Below are 18,046 nucleotides of genomic sequence, written 5' to 3'. Positions count from 1 at the left end.
GATGAGTGCAGGCGGATGGATAATGGATGTGTGACCTTGTCCTACTTTAGCTGCTCTGCTTTCCTTCACACAGATACTTCCTGAGCACAAAGGACGCTGCAGAACACAGACACCTATACAGGTGAAACACACACTTAAAGCCTTATTCCCCCAGCCTTTGTGTGTGTGCGTGTGAGGCTCGGTAAACATTTTGTCCCCTTTCCTCTGACAGTGTGTCGACTCTCAGCTCGTTTCCACGGCGATGCCTCACCTGTGGACTGCGAGAGGGATGCACCTTCTTCGATGCCAACGTCAGCCCAGACGCACAGCACGCCATCGTGCACTGTCGAGGTCAGAGAGGGTCGATGCACATCCCGCTCGGGGAAGCATCACACACACAAATTATGAGGTCTCGTGTGAGCAAGATTTGGCATTTTAATGACAGAGTGTTAATGAGCACTCTTTCTGAGCTTATGAGTTCTGACCGGCAGAGGCTGTAACACACGGTGAGACTTTACGCCATGAAAGACAACGTTTGAATAGAGAAATATTAAGAGTTATGTGTGAAGAGGGAAGTCCTCTTTCAGTTTTAAAACTCTATATATGGGGGCTTAATGAGAAACCATCTGGTCCTCAGATGAGAAACAACATGATTTATTGCACAGTGTAATTATTTATTTAACAGAAACTGAGCCAAAATGCAGAAACAGTGTGTAAAACAAGCATGGATCACCTCACTGCTTTCACAGGAATGAAAGTGTTTCTGCTTTCTATCAGGCCTCAGTTAGCATGTTAAATGTTAAAATTCATGACAGTCAAAGTAGAAAAGGATGGGACAGGTATGGCTTCTTTGGAAGGTTTAGCAGGAGAAAGCCTCCTCTCTCTAAAAACAGCAGGTTTGTAAAACTGCATCTGAACAAACCACAAGACTTCGGCAACAATGTGTTTTCGAGAGACGAGACCAAAGTAGAAATGTTTGGTCAGGATGCACAAAACCAAAGACCTCATACCAGCTGTCAGCACGGTGGTGGAGGGCTTATGATCTGGGTACCTTGCGGTCATTGAGTCGACCGTGGACTCAGGACAATGATCCCAACCATAGCAGCAGATCTACAGCTGCTGCAATGATTCAGTCAAACGTCTCACCTCAGCCTGACTGTAATGCTCTGGTGGGATCTTAAGAGAGCTGTCCATGAACCTCAATGAACTGGGATAATTGGAGATAAATTATCTGAATTTAAGGAGCGAGACCACGCTCCTTCTGGGTATTATCTATTTATGGACCCCATCCCCATTAGTTTTTTTGTTTCCTGTTCTCATGCTGTCCTCCCAGGAGCCCAGCATGAGTAGAGGATATCTTTTTTTCCTCTTGTACTTTCCCATTGTAGTGTATATTTCAGTGTTTTTTTCTGTAACGCTACCGATCTCCGACCTGTATCCCCATGTGATGTCTGTGTTGTGTGTGTAAGGTCGGGGGAGTCCTATTTCACTGCAGGGCAACCTGCACGTGGCGAATAAAGCCTTGATTGATTGATTGATTGATTGATTGATTGATTGATTGATTGATTGATTGATTGGACCAAGTGTCCTTCACAGTGATGCTGCTGAAGGTGCTTCTACAGGCTGCTGAATCCTGAGGTCTGCTTAGGTTCAGCATTTTGGTTCTTGTTAAATAATGACACAGTGTAAGATGTCGTGCTGTTGTTCATCTGAGGTTTTATTTAAGTAACTTTAGAACCTGGCGAGGAACACATGACTGTATTATGTCCCCATATGTAAAATCTTATAATTGAATTAGATTTTCCAGTGTAAATCAAAAACACTTGTTTTTATTTTACATTTTTAACCCTTTAAAACCGGTCAGAGCGGGCACGCTCCGTTTTGCGTAACTATTTTTAAATCCTGGTAGCTCTGCAACCACGTAATATAATAATAATAATATATAATAATATAATAATTTTTTTTGCATATGAAACTGGAGCAGTTGTACTTACATCTTATGCCATCAGCTTGTCCTAGGTCACAGCTTCCTTCCACATATAGCTTTGCAAAAACTGCATAAAAAGCAGTTGCAGCAACAAAAACACAATATTCCAGAAACACGCTTTGCCGATCCGATCAGCTGTTTGTAACACTTCCTACGTCCATCAGCGCGAACTATCACATGTCCGCCATGACCTGCCCGAAACCGGAAGTGACGTCATTTTCGCAGAAATGTAGTTTTTTACCATCAAGGCCTCAGGGCCTATACTTGTGTTTTTAAAAGTTATGTTTGACTTTATGACTTTCTGTGTCGTTTCTGGGATGCTTAGGACTCATATTGGACTGCTGGAAATAGTTTATTTTGATGCAGATGCTGCTTTTTTGCAAATTTGCACTATAATATTTATTTTCGTTTTTCCTGCAGTGTATAGAAATTGGTGTATTTCAAAAATAAAACTATGAAGACACTCAAAATAAATTTCCTGTGGTGGGAAACTATTTTGTGCAACTTTTTTGTATTTACAGTTTTGAGGGATAAGCCTTTCCAGTTGGCTTTTTGGCTTCTTTGGCTCCATGCTAGCCATGCTAGTTTATTTCTCCAGACAAATAACGCACTCAATCTAAAGCCAGACAACACCATCTATCGACAACATTGTTCACTTTTACTTTCTAATATGGCAAATGCAAAGGAAAGCTGCATTTAGAGCTTGGCTGAGAGAATTAAACCTGATTGAAATCTCCAGTTTCACTCTTTTTGCTTTAATCGCATAACAACTGCAGAAATAAAAATACTCCTGATGTTCAGAATAAGTTGTTCTTTTTTGCTTTTGCATGACTGATAATTGGTCAAAACACAACCTAAAGCAGGCTGCATCAGCATGGAGCTTTTTATTCACAAGCACACAGTCATCTCTCTCCCTCTCTCTCTCTCTCTGTCTCCCATCGCAGGTCCCGGAGTTCCAGCTGTGCTGCTCGTCAGTCTCGCCGACGTGGACTGTGAGTGGAGTCTTTACTCCGCCTGATGGTGTTTGTGCGATGTTTGTGTGGGCGGGCAGATGTGCTTTTTTCTCACTTCTGCTCTGAAATGGAAAATAGTTTTCTGCAATTAGGCGACATCTCATTTGTGTGGAAACATGAGCAGCTGCTGGATTTGGTGCCAGACTGCGCTGATAATTTCTGCATTTTGGAGGCGTTTAACGTCTTTGTATCACAGTTTAAACGGGCGGGTGTCATCGCTTAGTGTTTTAGAAGAGCTAATCATCAGCGGGGCTGCAAGGGGAATTCATTAAAAGATTGTGAAAGAGTGGATTTGGATACCATCTGTGTAAGTTAGTGGTGCACTGATAGAATGCCAGAGAGAGGACACCTACACTACATTTCCAAAAGTATTCACTCAGCCATGGTGTTCCAGTCACCTTCATGGCCACAGGTGGATGAAATCAAGCAGCTAGCTGTGCAGACTGCTTCTACAAACATAGTGAAAGGAGAGGTCACCAACTTCATGCACAGTCGCGGCAGTGACACCTTTGCTTGGCCGTGTGCTTGTGCTTCTTCAAATGCACATGAGCTGCAGAATTTTCCGTTACACAAAAGCAGGAATTAAAAGCTGAATTAAAGTACAGTAACAGTTTCCATGTGTCTGTTTTTAGGAGAAATCACCTCAAAATGCTACAGGGCAGCCTCGTCGTGTCGAGCCACATTGTGTTGTGTTAAAGTCAGGCTGAAGTAACAAACGTAGTTATGTTTTCTGGGGTTCCTTTTGTGAGAAATTCTTCCAAATGCTGAAGTTTTCAGGGATAACAAACCAGATGCTTGTCGTGAGAGGATCAACTTTCTCCAAAAAAAACATGCATGTTTAAAAAACATCACCAAGCTCGCTGTTGCTTCTCAGTGAGTGTATTACTGCCACTTGCTGTGGCACTTGGAGACTATGGGGGCAGACAAGAACCCACTGAAGGTCCAGGGCTGAAAAATAAATCCACAGCTGAAGTACCAAAAACTGTAGTTCTTCTAATGCCTGTTTGAGGTGGACTCTGTCAGAGGGCTCGAGGATGGAGAAGAAAGGAGCAAATTCACCTTTGATATACAATCAACCAAGTTTCCTTATGCAAGTTTTCCTTAGAAATAAGATTGGGGGGGAGGCGGTATGAGAAATCAGATATAGTTTATCAGAGAACACCACCATGACTGGTCTGCAATATGGATTATTTATGTTGCTTATCAGCAAATGCTTTCAGCCTGTTCATACAGTGGATTTATAGCCAGTTTACCCAGCAGCCTTTGCTGAAGCCTGGTGCGTTTTGCAGCCACATAAAAAATAGATGAATTACGACTGAAGGTCTCCCAGTGCATTTGCTGCATAAATGAAGCAGAGAGAAATTAAACAGCCAAGAGTGACAGCTGTCAAGTTAAGTCTGTGATTTTTATAGTCCAGTATTACAAACGGCAAATCTTTCTCACGGGGGTTTCACAATCTGCACCAGCTGCACTCAGACTGATTTGAAAAAGGTGAAAACACGCTCAAAAAACATTTTGTATTAGGTAATTTGGGAAGAGTGACTAATGAAGCATCCCTCTGATAAGACCCTGCTTTGCAGTAATAGCATCTTGGGAATCCTCCTCAAATAATGAGTGTAAAGGGTTTCCTATAAAAGGACATTTTCCTTAAATAACAGGTAGAAGGTGAGTGGTCATATTCTAAGCAGGGTCATGTTATATTGAGGCCTATGTGGTGTTTTAGGAGAGAACTGCAGGTGTGAGTGTTTTTCTCCTCAAAGGTGATTTTGATGTGTTGCCAAGCCAGAAAATATTTACTGGTTGGTCTGGTTCATGGTCATCAGTAAACCAGTCTTACACTGCTGGTTTTTCCCAGTAATCCATACAGTAATGAACTTTCTGAACTCTTCTAGCTGATCAATCATACATCAGAGGCAAAGCTCAAATGAGAAACTGTGAGCATGTTAATAAAACTGCAAGTTAGAGCTTTTGCTATTAATCAATGAGGACCTGATGGAAAAACACCAACACAATTAGCTGCTCATTACAAACTCGCATATGAGTGTCGTGTACCTTTTAATAGACACCTCCTGTATGAGGCATCTATTTATGACACTGTTTAGTCTTTCTAGCCACGATATCGGCTGTGTTGTAGTTGGATAAACATTAGCAAGTTTTACATTTTACTCAAGCAGGCTCATAATCCATGCTACATGCAGCGGCCTCGGTCTGCAGACCCTCAACTGAGATAAGTAAAAACACCATGGCGATCTTCTGATCTCTAAACACAGCTGTTTGAAGGTAGGGGTCATCCTCTATCAGGGTCAATATTTGGTGAGAACAGAGAGTCACGTGCTGGGTTTTTCCACCCACAGGAGGTAACAGTGAAAACTACCATACTATACTAACTTTATTTGTAAAGCACTTTACAAACAACCACAATGAACCAAAGGAGAAGATGCAGGTTTTAACGAGATTTAAAAACGAACAGAGAAGAGAAATTGTTCCACATTTTAGGAGCTGGTATCAGATGTTTGAGTTTGTGCTTTCTGACCAAACATCTCGATTTTGGTCTCTTCTTTCCAAAGGACATTGTTCCAGAAGTCATGAACTTGAACGTTTATCATGCTAACTGAGACCTGTAGAGTCTGAGATATAGCTCGTGAATAGCAACGTCAAGTCATGACTTCTTTTTATTGTGTAAAAATAACAGTGGCGTAATAACCAGCAGTCGATGAAGTCTTGATAGAAAAACACTCAGAGAATTAACTGCTCCGCTCTGAGCATCCTGGACCTCTTAGCACCTTTTAATGATTTTTCTCATCTTAATAACAGCTTTGTTGCACTCTGATAAACACGATTTCTTCTTCACAGCGTATTTCGTCTTGGAGAACAACCTCCCCCTGCGCTCGGCGCTGGAGACTAAAAGGATGATTCGGACGGAGCTCACTAACACAACCTTTGGTACAAATTATCTGCACTTAACAGCTGTGCTAGTGTGTGAGCTTCATGAGATAATTGAGCCACTCTGAGCGTGTTTGAGTCTGTGCACCTGTCGTCATGTTTGTGTGTCTGTGTGTGCATCTTTTTTTTATCCTTGCCTCGTCTCCAGCTAATATTTCTGCATGTCTTCTCACAGGGCTGCCTCTGAAGCTCATCTATCCTCCTGACTTCTCTGACTCCTACATCTACGGCCTTCTTCTTATTGTGTAAGCCTTTTCCACTTTATTACATTTGCCTTTTTTATTTTATCTTATCGCAGCACTGTGAGCTTCAAAGGTCAGACTCTGTGAGGACAGCTAAAAATGGAACTGCAGTGTAGCTGCAGGCTGTCGGACACATTTGTGGAGATGAAAATGGATGTTTGAGAAAAATGTAAATGTCATAGCTAAAATCAACCTGCAGTTTTATATACATGCGGACTGGTTTCAGAAAGACGTGGTTATACAGAAGTCTAAACGACCTTCAGTTCCCTTCATTTATGTCCTTAGTTAACATTTTTCTCAGGGTTTATGCCCTGGGTGGCTAGTTTTAAGTCTTTCTCAGTACAGCATGATGCTCATTTTGTAAATTATGGTGACCATTAGAGCAAAAATGGGTCAGGGCCAAGGGTCAAAATGCTTCAGTGAAGCGCCACTCTCACACAGTAAACTACAAATATGTCCGGATCTAACAGTCAGTACATTAATGTGAGTAAAACAACCTTCCCGACAGCGACAGCTCTCCAGGCACCCAGACGGTGACGGAGGAGTTCAGGCTGGAGTGGGACTCGGTGCTGGCAGGATTGGCGCAGGTCATCGTGGCGCGGATTGATGGCAGGGGGTCAGGGTTCAGAGGTCAAAGGTAACAGTTTTTGTTTTTTTAGTAACAGAAGTTGTTTCAGTCCTTTCTGACCTCACAGTTTCTTTGTCTTTTGTCCTCTGGCAGTTTTTCACAGCAGAGGCTCGGCATAGCGGACGTGGAGGACTACATAGCAGCTCTGAAGTACGTAGCGTCCACCCTGGAGTACCATTTCTCTGTTAGACAGAGATTTTGTCAGAGCTTCGCAGATGACTCTGTGGTGTTCTTGGGCGGGAAAACATAAACAAGATGCATACGTTAAAAAAGTTAAAAAGCAAAGCAAAACCCTTAAATGATCTATAACAAGAAGCTTCTGAGTCCTGCTTTGTATTTTGTATATATTCATTTCGTTTTCTTTGTTATTTTTAAAATTATTTTAAGAAGTTTGAAGTATGTAGTGCCATAAAACCCAAGGTCAGAGTGAAGTCAGAGGTCAGATGTGACACGATATTTGTAGGATATTCATAATTCTTTCCTAAATGTTGCTGATACAAACAAAGAAAGTTTGACCTTAATAAACTTGTCAGAGTTCCAAAGTAACGTAATATATTTAAAATCCTCCTGTTTGTCATTCCCTACATGTCTATATGCTGTCAATACACGATATGGCAGTAAGAAACATTAATGATCACTTTGACTTTCAGCTCAATCTGTTGACCTTGAAGAAGAGGTCAGAGGTCAAATGTGATTTGAGGTTTAAACCTTTATATGTTACTTTCTGTACTGACGACACACCAAACTTGTGAGAATCATAGTTTCTGGGTTTTAAGGCTTTTTGTCATTTTTCGACCAGTAAGTTGACCTTGAAGACCTCGATGGATGTAAGGCTAATTTTAATGACTTGTTAATATGAGTGCACCTTACTCGCCTACAGAGTTTTATCAAAATTCATTTAAACCTTAAGAGCGTTCATGTTTACAGACAGAATGAAGCACACATGTAAATGCTACTGAAAACATAACTCCTTGGCCCGAAGCAACTAATTGAGTTTGTGAACAGAAGAAAATCAATCGAATCTCTGTTTCCAGTTTTCTGGATATAAAGGTGCTTGTTTTATGAGCTCTAAACATCTTTGAAATGGACATTTTAGAGCTTGTCACTGTTTCTTAAAAAAAATAAAACATTTAAATGATCATTTTTACAACTGTTACACCTTTTATTGGAATTGATGAGATGATTAGAATGAGGTCTGGTGTAAGTGATCTTTGTTCAAAACTTTGGGAGATGTAAAGAAAAAAATTATTTCTTTATGAATAGTAATATTTCTGGAAAACATAAATTTGCATTCAAAAACTTCTCTCACGGCTTTGACCTTTGACCTTCCTTATGTAGCTTCAGCAGAGTGTGTGATGTGTGAAATGAAATATAAAGTTATAATTACCTCTCTTGCTTTCTGATACCCACTTCCTCTCCACTCGTTAAAAATAGCCGCTGTGTTTTTCAGTTTCCTGGCGGAGCGGCCGTTCATCGATCGCACTCGTGTTGGAGTCTTCGGCGAGGTTAGTCTCTCACGCCCTGACCTAACCCTGAATACACGTGTGATCGGTACAGTAACTGTAGTGGCTGCCCAGTCAAAACTCTGATTTCTGTTTCCTCCTCATCCAGTGAATTAATCCCACAAAAAAGAGGAAATGAGATTTTACAAAGAAAACATGGTTAAAACGGACTCTGCCATCATTAATTATAACAACTCAGTGAAGCTTCAGTCTGCCTATTTAAGAAGTAGAAACCACTGTGAATCCATTTCAGCCGCTTTGGTACAAAAGAAAAAGAGGTGCACTGGAGTATGGAGGGCTGTGAGTGCCAAATGAATTTATTTGATGTACTGAGGTAATTAAATTCCTCATTAAATTATAATTGAATCTAATAATAATTAATTAAAATAATAAATGCTGTATTAACTGTTTTAAATGAAATTACTTAATATTAATTATTTGTATATTTAAATAATTTTTCATTTACAAATGTAATTATTTATTAATGACACCTTAAATGAATGATTTAATGATGTACTCAGTTAATTCATTTTGGCACTTGTGGCCCTTCATTAGGAGGCAACATTTGTCATCATGCATTTGTCATCCAGGGACTACTTAAAGGTTCTGGCCACAGGAGACTTGTTTATGACCTGTACCAGGAGGAACAGGAGTTTCTCTTGGTCTGAGTAGTCTGGGTACCGCTAGCTAGCACATGAAGGTCTGTGTGACCCTCCAAGGATACGCCTCCCCAAACCATCACTGCCAAACGGGCCACACTGGATGATGTTGAGCAGTGTATTTACTCTTTGAGCTACTTGTAATATAATGCTCCTGTTTTTAAACCCAGAACAGCCCACTAATACCACAAAAACCCAATTAAATTACACATTATTCCCTAAAATTTAGTTTTGCCTTTCTTTATTAGTTTGTTAAAGATATTTCAACAGTTCTTGCTGCCAGCTGCTCTTGCTGGAGACCATATATAAATGTAATGAAGTACAGATCCATGCAGAGACTGCCATTTTTTGATGCTGTGTAAACACGATAGAAACGTCCTGTGTTTTCTCGGTGCAAGTGACGCTCCTCTAATGTCTCCCTTGCAGGGCTACGGTGGCTACCTTGCGCTGATGATGCTGAAGTCGACAGAGAAGCTGATCAGCTGCGCAGCTGTTCGCGCTCCCGTCACCGACTGGAGCATGTACGGTGAGCAGGAATTTGAATCCTCTTTAATACAACGCTCCAGAGACGCGGAAATATTTATTACTTCTGCTGCTGCTGCTGAACCCGGCTAGTCATTTCTCAGAACACAACATCTTTATCCTGCACAATCTTTTTCATGTGCACTGCCGGGGTAATGTCACTTTAATTATCCTTTGCGTTCGCTTTCGGGAATTCAGGGTTATTACATTTAAAGATGAAAAAGTTCTCGTCAGTTCTGGGAGGGAATGCTGGGCGTTAGCACTCCTGTACAGCTCAGGACTTCCTGCTGGCTGTGAGTAGAGTTTAATAGACTGAAGTGTTGCTGCAAAGCCTCTGCTTCAAAGAAAGCGTCTCTGTCTGTCTGTCTTCACTCGTAAAAAGCAGAAATAAGACGCCTTTCCACCTCCGACTGTTCTTCCAGCATGAGTCGAAGAAGACTTCAACTTGTTTTTTGCCAATAATAAACTTCAAATGTGTCCTCTAACATAATGTGTGGCTTCTAGCTTATTCCAGTGCCACTGATCTGTCAGATCCTCCAGAAGATCCATGCAGCACTTTTTATGTAAAGTTCTCAGGTTGCTGCTGACGTCATGTAACCTCTTTGATTTCCCTTTTCCCCTTCAGCCTCAGCCTTCTCAGAGAGATACTTCGGCTCACCTTCAACTGACGAGAGCAGATACCAAGTGAGCGTCTTCTGTCTTTTACCCACCTGCTTCTTTATTAACGGATGACTTAGATTCATTTCATTTTAGTCATAGTTTAAGCATTTAAACTCTTTTATTTTTATTCAACTAATTGTTGTAGCACGAGCGTTCCTCCACACGGCATCTTATTTTCCTGTCCATCAAATGTGAAACCTGTCCATATGTCCGCTCGTCTCTTCCTCCCAAGCGTTTTCGAGAGAAACTGCGAGCACGTGAGGTGGTTGAGTCGTTTCCCGAGGGCAGCTCAAATGTGTATGTCTGATTACTTCTGATTGGATTACTTCCAAACTCGTCCCGCCTTGCTCACAACTTCATAAGTTCTGATTGGATCTCTTCTCTCCAAAGTGTCCATCAGTTTTTGTTTAGTTATCATTTGTTAGTTAAGAAAATTAACACTGCTAAGAAATTCAGCTAAATGCGACTGGATTTGGGAAGTTGGATGTCCCTCATCAGATGGTGTGTCACGTTTGACCTCTGACCTCACATCTACATTTCACATCTGCCTTTTTTAGGGGACGTCAGAAAGTATTACATGCTTAAAGATAGTAGAGTAAGCTGCATATACTGTAGTGTAGAGAGTGAAGTAAATATCTCTCATGCTACCAGTATCTGATTTTTTACTTCACTACAAGCTGCTTAAAGTACTTTTAAAAATAACAAAGAAAACAAGATGAATGTATACAAAATACAGTACTGTTCCCTTAAAAGTAAATATTGCCCAGAGAGTGAGCCGGCTTGGCGGAGGTTTGTGCTCTCCGAGTGCTTCTTGTTATTATTAAATCCTTTATTTAAACAGGCAGTCTTATTGAGATCAACATCTCTTTTTGAAAAGACAGACCTGTGTACAAAAAACATATACAGAAATTGAGACACATTATACACACAAAAAAAGAAAAAGGTGTGCTGGGGTTGTTGCAGGGAGACAAAGACGACCCTTTAAAGCGCTCCAGCGAAATCAGAGAATAGTTTTTTTTGTAGCTTGTTCCATTTATAGACAGCAATGTGTTTAAACAAGAAGCACAGCTGATGATAAAATGTCCTGCGACCTGACACCTTTATCTTTTTATCTTTACTGTGTTTAAACCGAGGCGTGGAGGTAAGCTGGCAGCCGTACAGGCTGCTTCATGCAGCTCAAATCTCTGAAACCAAGGAGAGTGCAAACTTAGAGCCACTTTAATGGGAAATGCAGCTGGCTGATGATGCAGGTGGCTGGGTGGGTTTCACCTTTACCTGTTTGATTCCCAATCATTTCTACATTTTACAGTATAGCAGAGGTTAGACAGCCAACACAAATTATACAGCTCCCATTTTTTAAAAGTAAAGAACAACCAGTAAAGAAGAAGAAAACATTTAGGAACAGAGAAATGCCATCCTAAAAAAAAAAAAAATCACCCAGCTGTCCTCCAAGTGAAGGTTGCAGTCAGAGAGTGTTTTTCTTCCTAAGTGGGTTGCCTGTAACTGGGCCAGAGAGCTCTATTTTTGTGACTCTCGCAGCAGGAGGGGTGGTCTGCTTCAAAAGTCACCCAGAGAAGGAAATGTGGCACAATCTGATCAGACAATAATCAGCAGGGCATCATCACTCACCCAGTCCTCCGAGATGCAGAAACAGACGGGTGAGAAAACATGCCGTGGTTGATGGCTGGTCGCGGGTTTGAATTCCAGCTGGGAACAAAATGAATGACAGCAGTGAGACTGAGACATCCTGTAATATTAAAGCTTCGCCCTCCCAGTGCGATCGCTATCAGTCTGGCATCTTGGTTTAAAAAAATGTTTTTTGCTTAGTTTTTAAATATCTTAATCCAAAAAAAGCAAATCAAAGAGCATGAAGGACAACAGACGGGATCATCACACTTAAAGTGGCTCACGTTACATCATGTGAGTCTAGCGCCTTTATTTCAGTGGCTTTAATTCAAGCAGACTACATATATAACTCTAAGGTCGAGTTTTTCCAGGCTAAATAAATATAAGAAATGACCTTAGATGGAAACACGAGCACTCAGAGAGCTCAAGTCACCCTGAAGGACAAGGGCTACACTGAAACTTTGTTTTCATTACAACATGCTGACGTCAATGTGTTACACTGTCATTGTGCTGCTAACATCAAATGTTTTTACTCAACTGAGGTACTCGTGTCCCCCAAGTCCTGGTATATTGTTGTGAAGTTTGAAGACGATACATAAAAAGTTGTGGATAATCTAAAGTTTTTACTGATATTCACATTCGGTGTGACCCTGACCTGATTTTTACTAAAATTAAATCAGATTGAGCTATTTTTGGTAACTACCATCACACAACAATATCCTGAAAACTGTGGACGCTGGACTGCTAACAAACAGACAAACAAGGGGAGCTGATTGCATACTTCCTCGCTTCAGGGGGTGAAAAATACTGATGGCTGTCGGTTCTACCCCTCAGCCTCCTATTAGATTAAAAAGGCACCTGCAGCACAAATGCAGTGTAAAGGTCCAGTTTAGTGACTCTGATTAGCCAAGGTGAGGACTTGCAGGCTTAACCTTCCTGTTACCGCATCTTTGGGCTACAAGCCAGACTACAAACCAGTACTCCTAGTTTCAGTCCCAAGACTGAATGAAAGAAGAAGGTTGTGTCAGGAAGGGATTCCAGTGTAAAATATGCACCTAATCAAGCAAGCAGATAATTAATAATGTGAACCATGGAATGACGTGAAAACTGTGCTACTGCTGGCTGAAGAGGGAAGGCATGTTCAGAGGCAGTTAAAGAGAAGGAAAAGCAGGAGCGCCGGAGTGAGAGGAAGACCTCAGAGGAGGTTCATATAGTGAAGGATGGGCTGGTGTGACAGAGGAGGATGCCAGGCATAGCGTGAGATAGATGATCCAAAGTGGCGACCCCTTGAAGGAGCAGCTCAAAGAAGAAGAGACAAATAACCTATCATGCAGTTGTCATGCAGGGGGAAACAGGGCAGTTTGTGGCCTATAAACATGCTTTTTATTACTGTAAAGGTAAACATTTTAAAAAGTTGAATGGAGATGATGCGCTTACTAGAGGAATGACAGGTTTGGCACGTCTACGTTCGTATAATTTTTCATCAAGAAGATGGTTACTTGCTTTAATAATCTAGTGATTTCCAGTATATTTAGTTTAAAGCTTCTGTTTACTGCTTAACTAATTCAGAGTCACGAGGGATCTGGAGCAGGGTAGACCCCAGATAGATGGACAGAGAAACATCTCACTCTCACATCCTCACCTAGAATCACCAGTTAATCTAACATGCCTGTGAGACGAAGCCAAGCTTGCACAGGGAGAGCATCAGCCAACAAGAAAAAATTAGCTTCTTATATATTTTTTCCTGTTAATGATCTTACAATCCGCCTCCTCAAGTGGAAACTTCACGATTAACTTTTCTTACACTTTTGACCCTTCAATCAAATTCTGATGCTTGTAATGTTATGACCTGGTGTTAATGCGACAAATAATTTGATTTGTGTCCAATCTTCAGGCTTCCAAAGTGCTGTCCGGCATGAAAAATCTGGGAGGAACTCTATTCCTGGTCCACGGCACTGCTGACGGTATGCACATTTCCTTCATCCTCCTCACAGAACAGCAGAAACGGAGGATGTAATTTGACTTCATTTCACAATAACATCGTAGTAATGTGGGCTACTGAAGGTAGGCGTGAGTCTCACGAGCCTCTCTGCTATGCTGAGCTTTAAAACTTGACCTCGGCGAGTGCGGCGCCTTTTATCCAGTGGTGGAATTAACCTCTCCGACACTTATTTGCATGTCCTGTTTTTTTGTGTCTCGGCAGCCAATGTTCACTTCCAGCACTCGGCCGAGCTCATCAAGCACTTAATAAAGATAGGAGCCAACTACACTATGCAGGTAAACACTCGGCTCTTACAAAGAGTCTTTGCAAACAGCAGCTGTGGCTTTTAATTAAAATGGGTCATTCTCCATTATGTATCAGTGCACTGTTATGCAGAGTCTTTATTTACTCCAGTGTGGCACAGGAAATTTGCTGTCCTGTACTTGAGTTCTAAACTTCATTGTAAAAGTGTGACTTTTAGGATTTTTTTTAATATTTAAAAACTCACTTTACCCCACTTTAAAGGTACTTATGAAGAGCCATCATTCAATAAATAGCTTTAGTTTTGCTGATTACCTTATCACAGCTTAGCATGGTCACAGCTGGTCCATTTTTCACTTAAACATGTTTTAAAAACCTCTCTGTGCCAAACTTCACTGAAAAAAATGTGTTTTGTGACAATACTTGAAAACGGTTAAGTTTTGGAAAATATGCTAAAGAACAAACCTGTAAACATGTTGCTTTTATGCTTATAGTAAAAAATATATATAATTAAAAACATAACTAATGAGCAAACTTTAGAGATGCTGCTAGGTGGGTATTGCTGCCATTTGACTGACATTTGCTTCTGTTTCCAGTGTTTGAATTAAGCTAAGGCAAGATAGCATATAAGCTAGCAAAGGTAGCATATTTCTTAAACAGTGATGCATATCATCTGTTAACAAGAGAGCAATTCAATCATATTTACCTAAGTATAGCTGCAAATACTGTAAATCATATCTTCCACAGTCTTACAGTGTCAGTAAAAATCCACCTTTGCTTTGGTTGCTGGAAAATTGCGACCTGTCGTCTGTAGTTTTTTGCATTAGCAAATTCTTGCCAGCTATTCGCTGAGCAGTTGTCAAACCGAAGAGTAAACGCTGCACTTTCTGTAACATAGTTTGGTGATGTGGTAAAACAAACTTTTACTTGGACATTCTCTATTTCCAGTTTGCGTTACACTCTTCAGTTTGACAGTCAGTGAATAGTTGAGGAGTGTTTGCTGACAACTTGGTGTCTTTCATACAAAAAAAAAAACTACAGACGACTGCAGTAATTTCCCAGCAACCAAAGCAATCACAAGGAGGTTTTGGTGCAGCAACTTCTTTGTAACCAGTTTCATCTGGTGATAGCCAGCAATCACTCTAAAAGCCCAGACTCAAATCTAAGTATCTCCCCAGAAAGTAGAGGAACCTGATTTTCTCTGATCCACAGATTTGCTCCTAGTTTTTCCACAGACAGATAAACAGATAAAAGCTTCTCACATATCTTGTTTCAAAGTGAGCTACGAGATAGGAGTGGGCAGATTGATCCAGATGTTGACAGTATTGATACTAAAGCTGGTATTGGTATCGGATACTAGCACGATTGGATTGATGCTCTCTTTGTCTCGTCTAAATTCAGCGCTTTGCTCCTGTTCATCAACAAAGCAGCAACACTTTAAGCTGTTAAATTTTGAGCACTCAGAGGATTTATTTGTTGGATATCTGCAGTCCAGTCACTATAAAGCAAGGAGACTCAAGGACAGACATTTCTATTGTGGTCAAAACCTTGAGCACATTCGAGTAAAGTGAACCTTGAGTGAAGAAAGTGAAGAATAAAACTTAAAGCTCACTACAAGAATTTTTCCAGAGGTTGTTCAGATCAGATAAATTCTCTCCTCTTTCTGGGCCAGATCTTCCCAGATGAAGGCCACTTCCTATCAAGACGCAGCCAGATTCAGCTGACTCACTCCCTAATTGGATATTTCAGAGGATGTCTCCTCGATGCGTCATCGTTACTCAACCAACGGGATGACGAGTGAGAGGGAACGGGCTCGCTACTGTTTCTGAGCGTGTGTGTGTGTGTTTTATACCTGTAGCACAATGTTTGACAGACAGGAAAAGCTTCTTATTGACATATCAGAATAGTCTGTGTCACCTCAGTAGAAATAAGTTTTCACCTGCTGTCAGAGGTTGTCAGTGACTGTCCCTAGATTTCCTTTTTTGTCCTGGTGGCACAAACAAGCCTGTGAAAGAAGCATTTAGAACTGTTCAAGCTTCAAACTGTGAGAAAACTGTGAGATCTTGTTGGAGTTGTTAATCGGAGTTCAAATATAATTGAGAAATTGCATTTTTTTAACCTTTAAGGTTTAGATTAGTTTAAAATCTGTGAATCCTTGTTGCCTAGAGTTTAACGGCTGATTCAGAAACCTGTTGTTCAAGGTGTGATTGAGACGTTCCTCCGTCAAAACAACTTAAAACGGTCCATGTATTCAAATATCACCAACCAGCACAAAAACCAACTCCTTTTTCCAGTTTATTCCTGATCATTAGTAGAGGAGGAGCTGTTTGAGGCAGTGTCCCTGTCATGTTTCGGCCGTGTGGCAGGCAGGATGAGGACCCAAATTGCAAACTCACAGACACGGGGGATAAACTCAAAAATGCAGCTTTATTGCTGATAAGTGATAAACAATAACGATGATACAAAAGCAATACAAAACTACACTAAACTGGGAAAAGCTAAAGTAACATATACCGGAAGACACGGGGAGAACCACACACGGCATGAGGGAGAACGCGACGCCGAACAGAGGAAGACGCAGACAGAAATACACAGAGGGTTAACGAGGAAAGTGGGAACACACGGGGAACACAGCTGACACAGATAACCATAACGAGACAGGGCGGGGTGAACATAACACTGACGGGTACAGGCACAGAGGTTCAGACAGGAGGAGAGAGAGCACGGGGAAAACACAGACATAACGGGCTGGGGAAACATGAAACAACCACAAAGGGAGACGAGGGCTCATAAATACATAGAGGGCACACAGGGGGGAGAGAGAGCACGGGGAGAACTTAGACATAAAGGGCAGGGGAAACATGGAATAAAACATAAGGAGAGACGAGGGCTCACAGATACACAGAGGGGCACACAGGGGGTAAAAGCCATGAAGGGAAAACACTTAGGGAACAACACAACAGGGCAACTCAGAAAACATGGTCTAAATAAAGAACGAAATACAAAAATACAAGAAACTAAGAATACTGGGCCCACATGGCCCAGGACCATGACATCACCCCCCCCTAAAGGGCTGGCTCCTGACAGCCCAAACCCGAGAAACAAAAACAAAAACAACCCACCCAGGGCGGGAGGCGGGGGACCAGGACGGAGGGACCAGAACGGGAAACAAAACAAACAACAGAAAACACAGGAGCACATGACCATAGTCAAAATAAAGTTCAGGGGGCCGACCCAGAGCCCACAGGCACAAGAGTTCACGGGTCACACGGTCGGGGGGCCGACCAGGCGGGTGGCACAGGTGGCAGAGCTGGTCCGGAGGTCGGCCGTGCGGAAGGCAGCGGCGGCGGCGGAGGAGACGACGGAGCAGTTCAGGGGGCCGACCGCGCGGAAGGCAGCGGCGGCGGCGGAGGAGACGACGGAGCAGTTCAGGGGGCCGACCGCGCGGAAGGCAGCGGCGGCGGCGGAGGAGACGACGGAGCAGTTCAGGGGGCCGGCCGCGCGGAAGGCAGCGGCGGCGGCGGAGGAGACGACGGAGCAGTTCAGGGGGCCGGCCGCGCGGAAGGCAGCGGCGGCGGCGGAGGAGACGACGGAGCAGTTCAGGGGGCCGGCCGCGCGGAAGGCAGCGGCGGCGGCGGAGGAGACGACGGAGCAGTTCAGGGGGCCGACCGCGCGGAAGGCAGCGGCGGCGGCGGCGGAGACGACGGAGCAGTTCAGGGGGCCGGCCGCGCGGAAGGCAGCGGCGGCGGCGGCGGAGGAGACGACGGAGCAGTTCAGGGGGCCGGCCGCGCGGAAGGCAGCGGCGGAGGAGACGACGGAGCAGTTCAGGGGGCCGGCCGCGCGGAAGGCAGCGGCGGCGGCGAAGGAGACGACGGAGCAGTTCAGGGGGCCGGCCGCGCGGAAGGCAGCGGCGGCTCTCCAGTGTCAGGCGTGCTGGCCATGGCCCGGTGGGCACAGGACCAGACGAAGCACAGGCTGAAGACTCAGAGGCTGGACCAGACGAAGGCTCTGAGGCTGGGCCAGGCGAAGGCTCTGAGGCTGGG

General features: G+C 42.9%; 1 protein-coding gene across 3 annotated transcripts in view; it reads left to right on the top strand.

Annotated features, from left to right (window-relative positions):
• LOC146681006 (inactive dipeptidyl peptidase 10-like) overlaps positions 1–17,431 on the top strand; it is a 136,527-nt gene extending 119,096 nt beyond the window's left edge. The window contains exons 13-25 of one of the 3 annotated variants that reach the window (XM_085448331.1): positions 74–121; positions 212–330; positions 2,911–2,958; positions 5,833–5,922; positions 6,098–6,167; positions 6,673–6,801; positions 6,886–6,942; positions 8,243–8,297; positions 9,380–9,479; positions 10,101–10,159; positions 13,656–13,725; positions 13,965–14,038; positions 15,676–17,431. In XM_085448331.1, the coding sequence (XP_085304457.1) occupies positions 74–121; positions 212–330; positions 2,911–2,958; positions 5,833–5,922; positions 6,098–6,167; positions 6,673–6,801; positions 6,886–6,942; positions 8,243–8,297; positions 9,380–9,479; positions 10,101–10,159; positions 13,656–13,725; positions 13,965–14,038; positions 15,676–15,804 (1,048 nt within the window). In that variant the 3' untranslated portion in view covers positions 15,805–17,431. The remainder of the gene's footprint in view (positions 1–73; positions 122–211; positions 331–2,910; positions 2,959–5,832; positions 5,923–6,097; positions 6,168–6,672; positions 6,802–6,885; positions 6,943–8,242; positions 8,298–9,379; positions 9,480–10,100; positions 10,160–13,655; positions 13,726–13,964; positions 14,039–15,675) is intronic. The other 2 variants (XM_085448329.1, XM_085448330.1) reach the window with 2 other exon arrangements.
• Positions 17,432–18,046: the final 615 nt, after the last annotated feature.

This window comes from Copadichromis virginalis, linkage group LG23, assembly GCF_057382275.1.
Source record: "Copadichromis virginalis isolate Kocher_CV1m ecotype Utaka linkage group LG23, C_Virginalis_male_GT1.1, whole genome shotgun sequence".
Taxonomy (NCBI): Eukaryota; Metazoa; Chordata; class Actinopteri; order Cichliformes; family Cichlidae; genus Copadichromis; species Copadichromis virginalis.
This window is presented reverse-complemented; position numbering and strand designations above follow the sequence as displayed.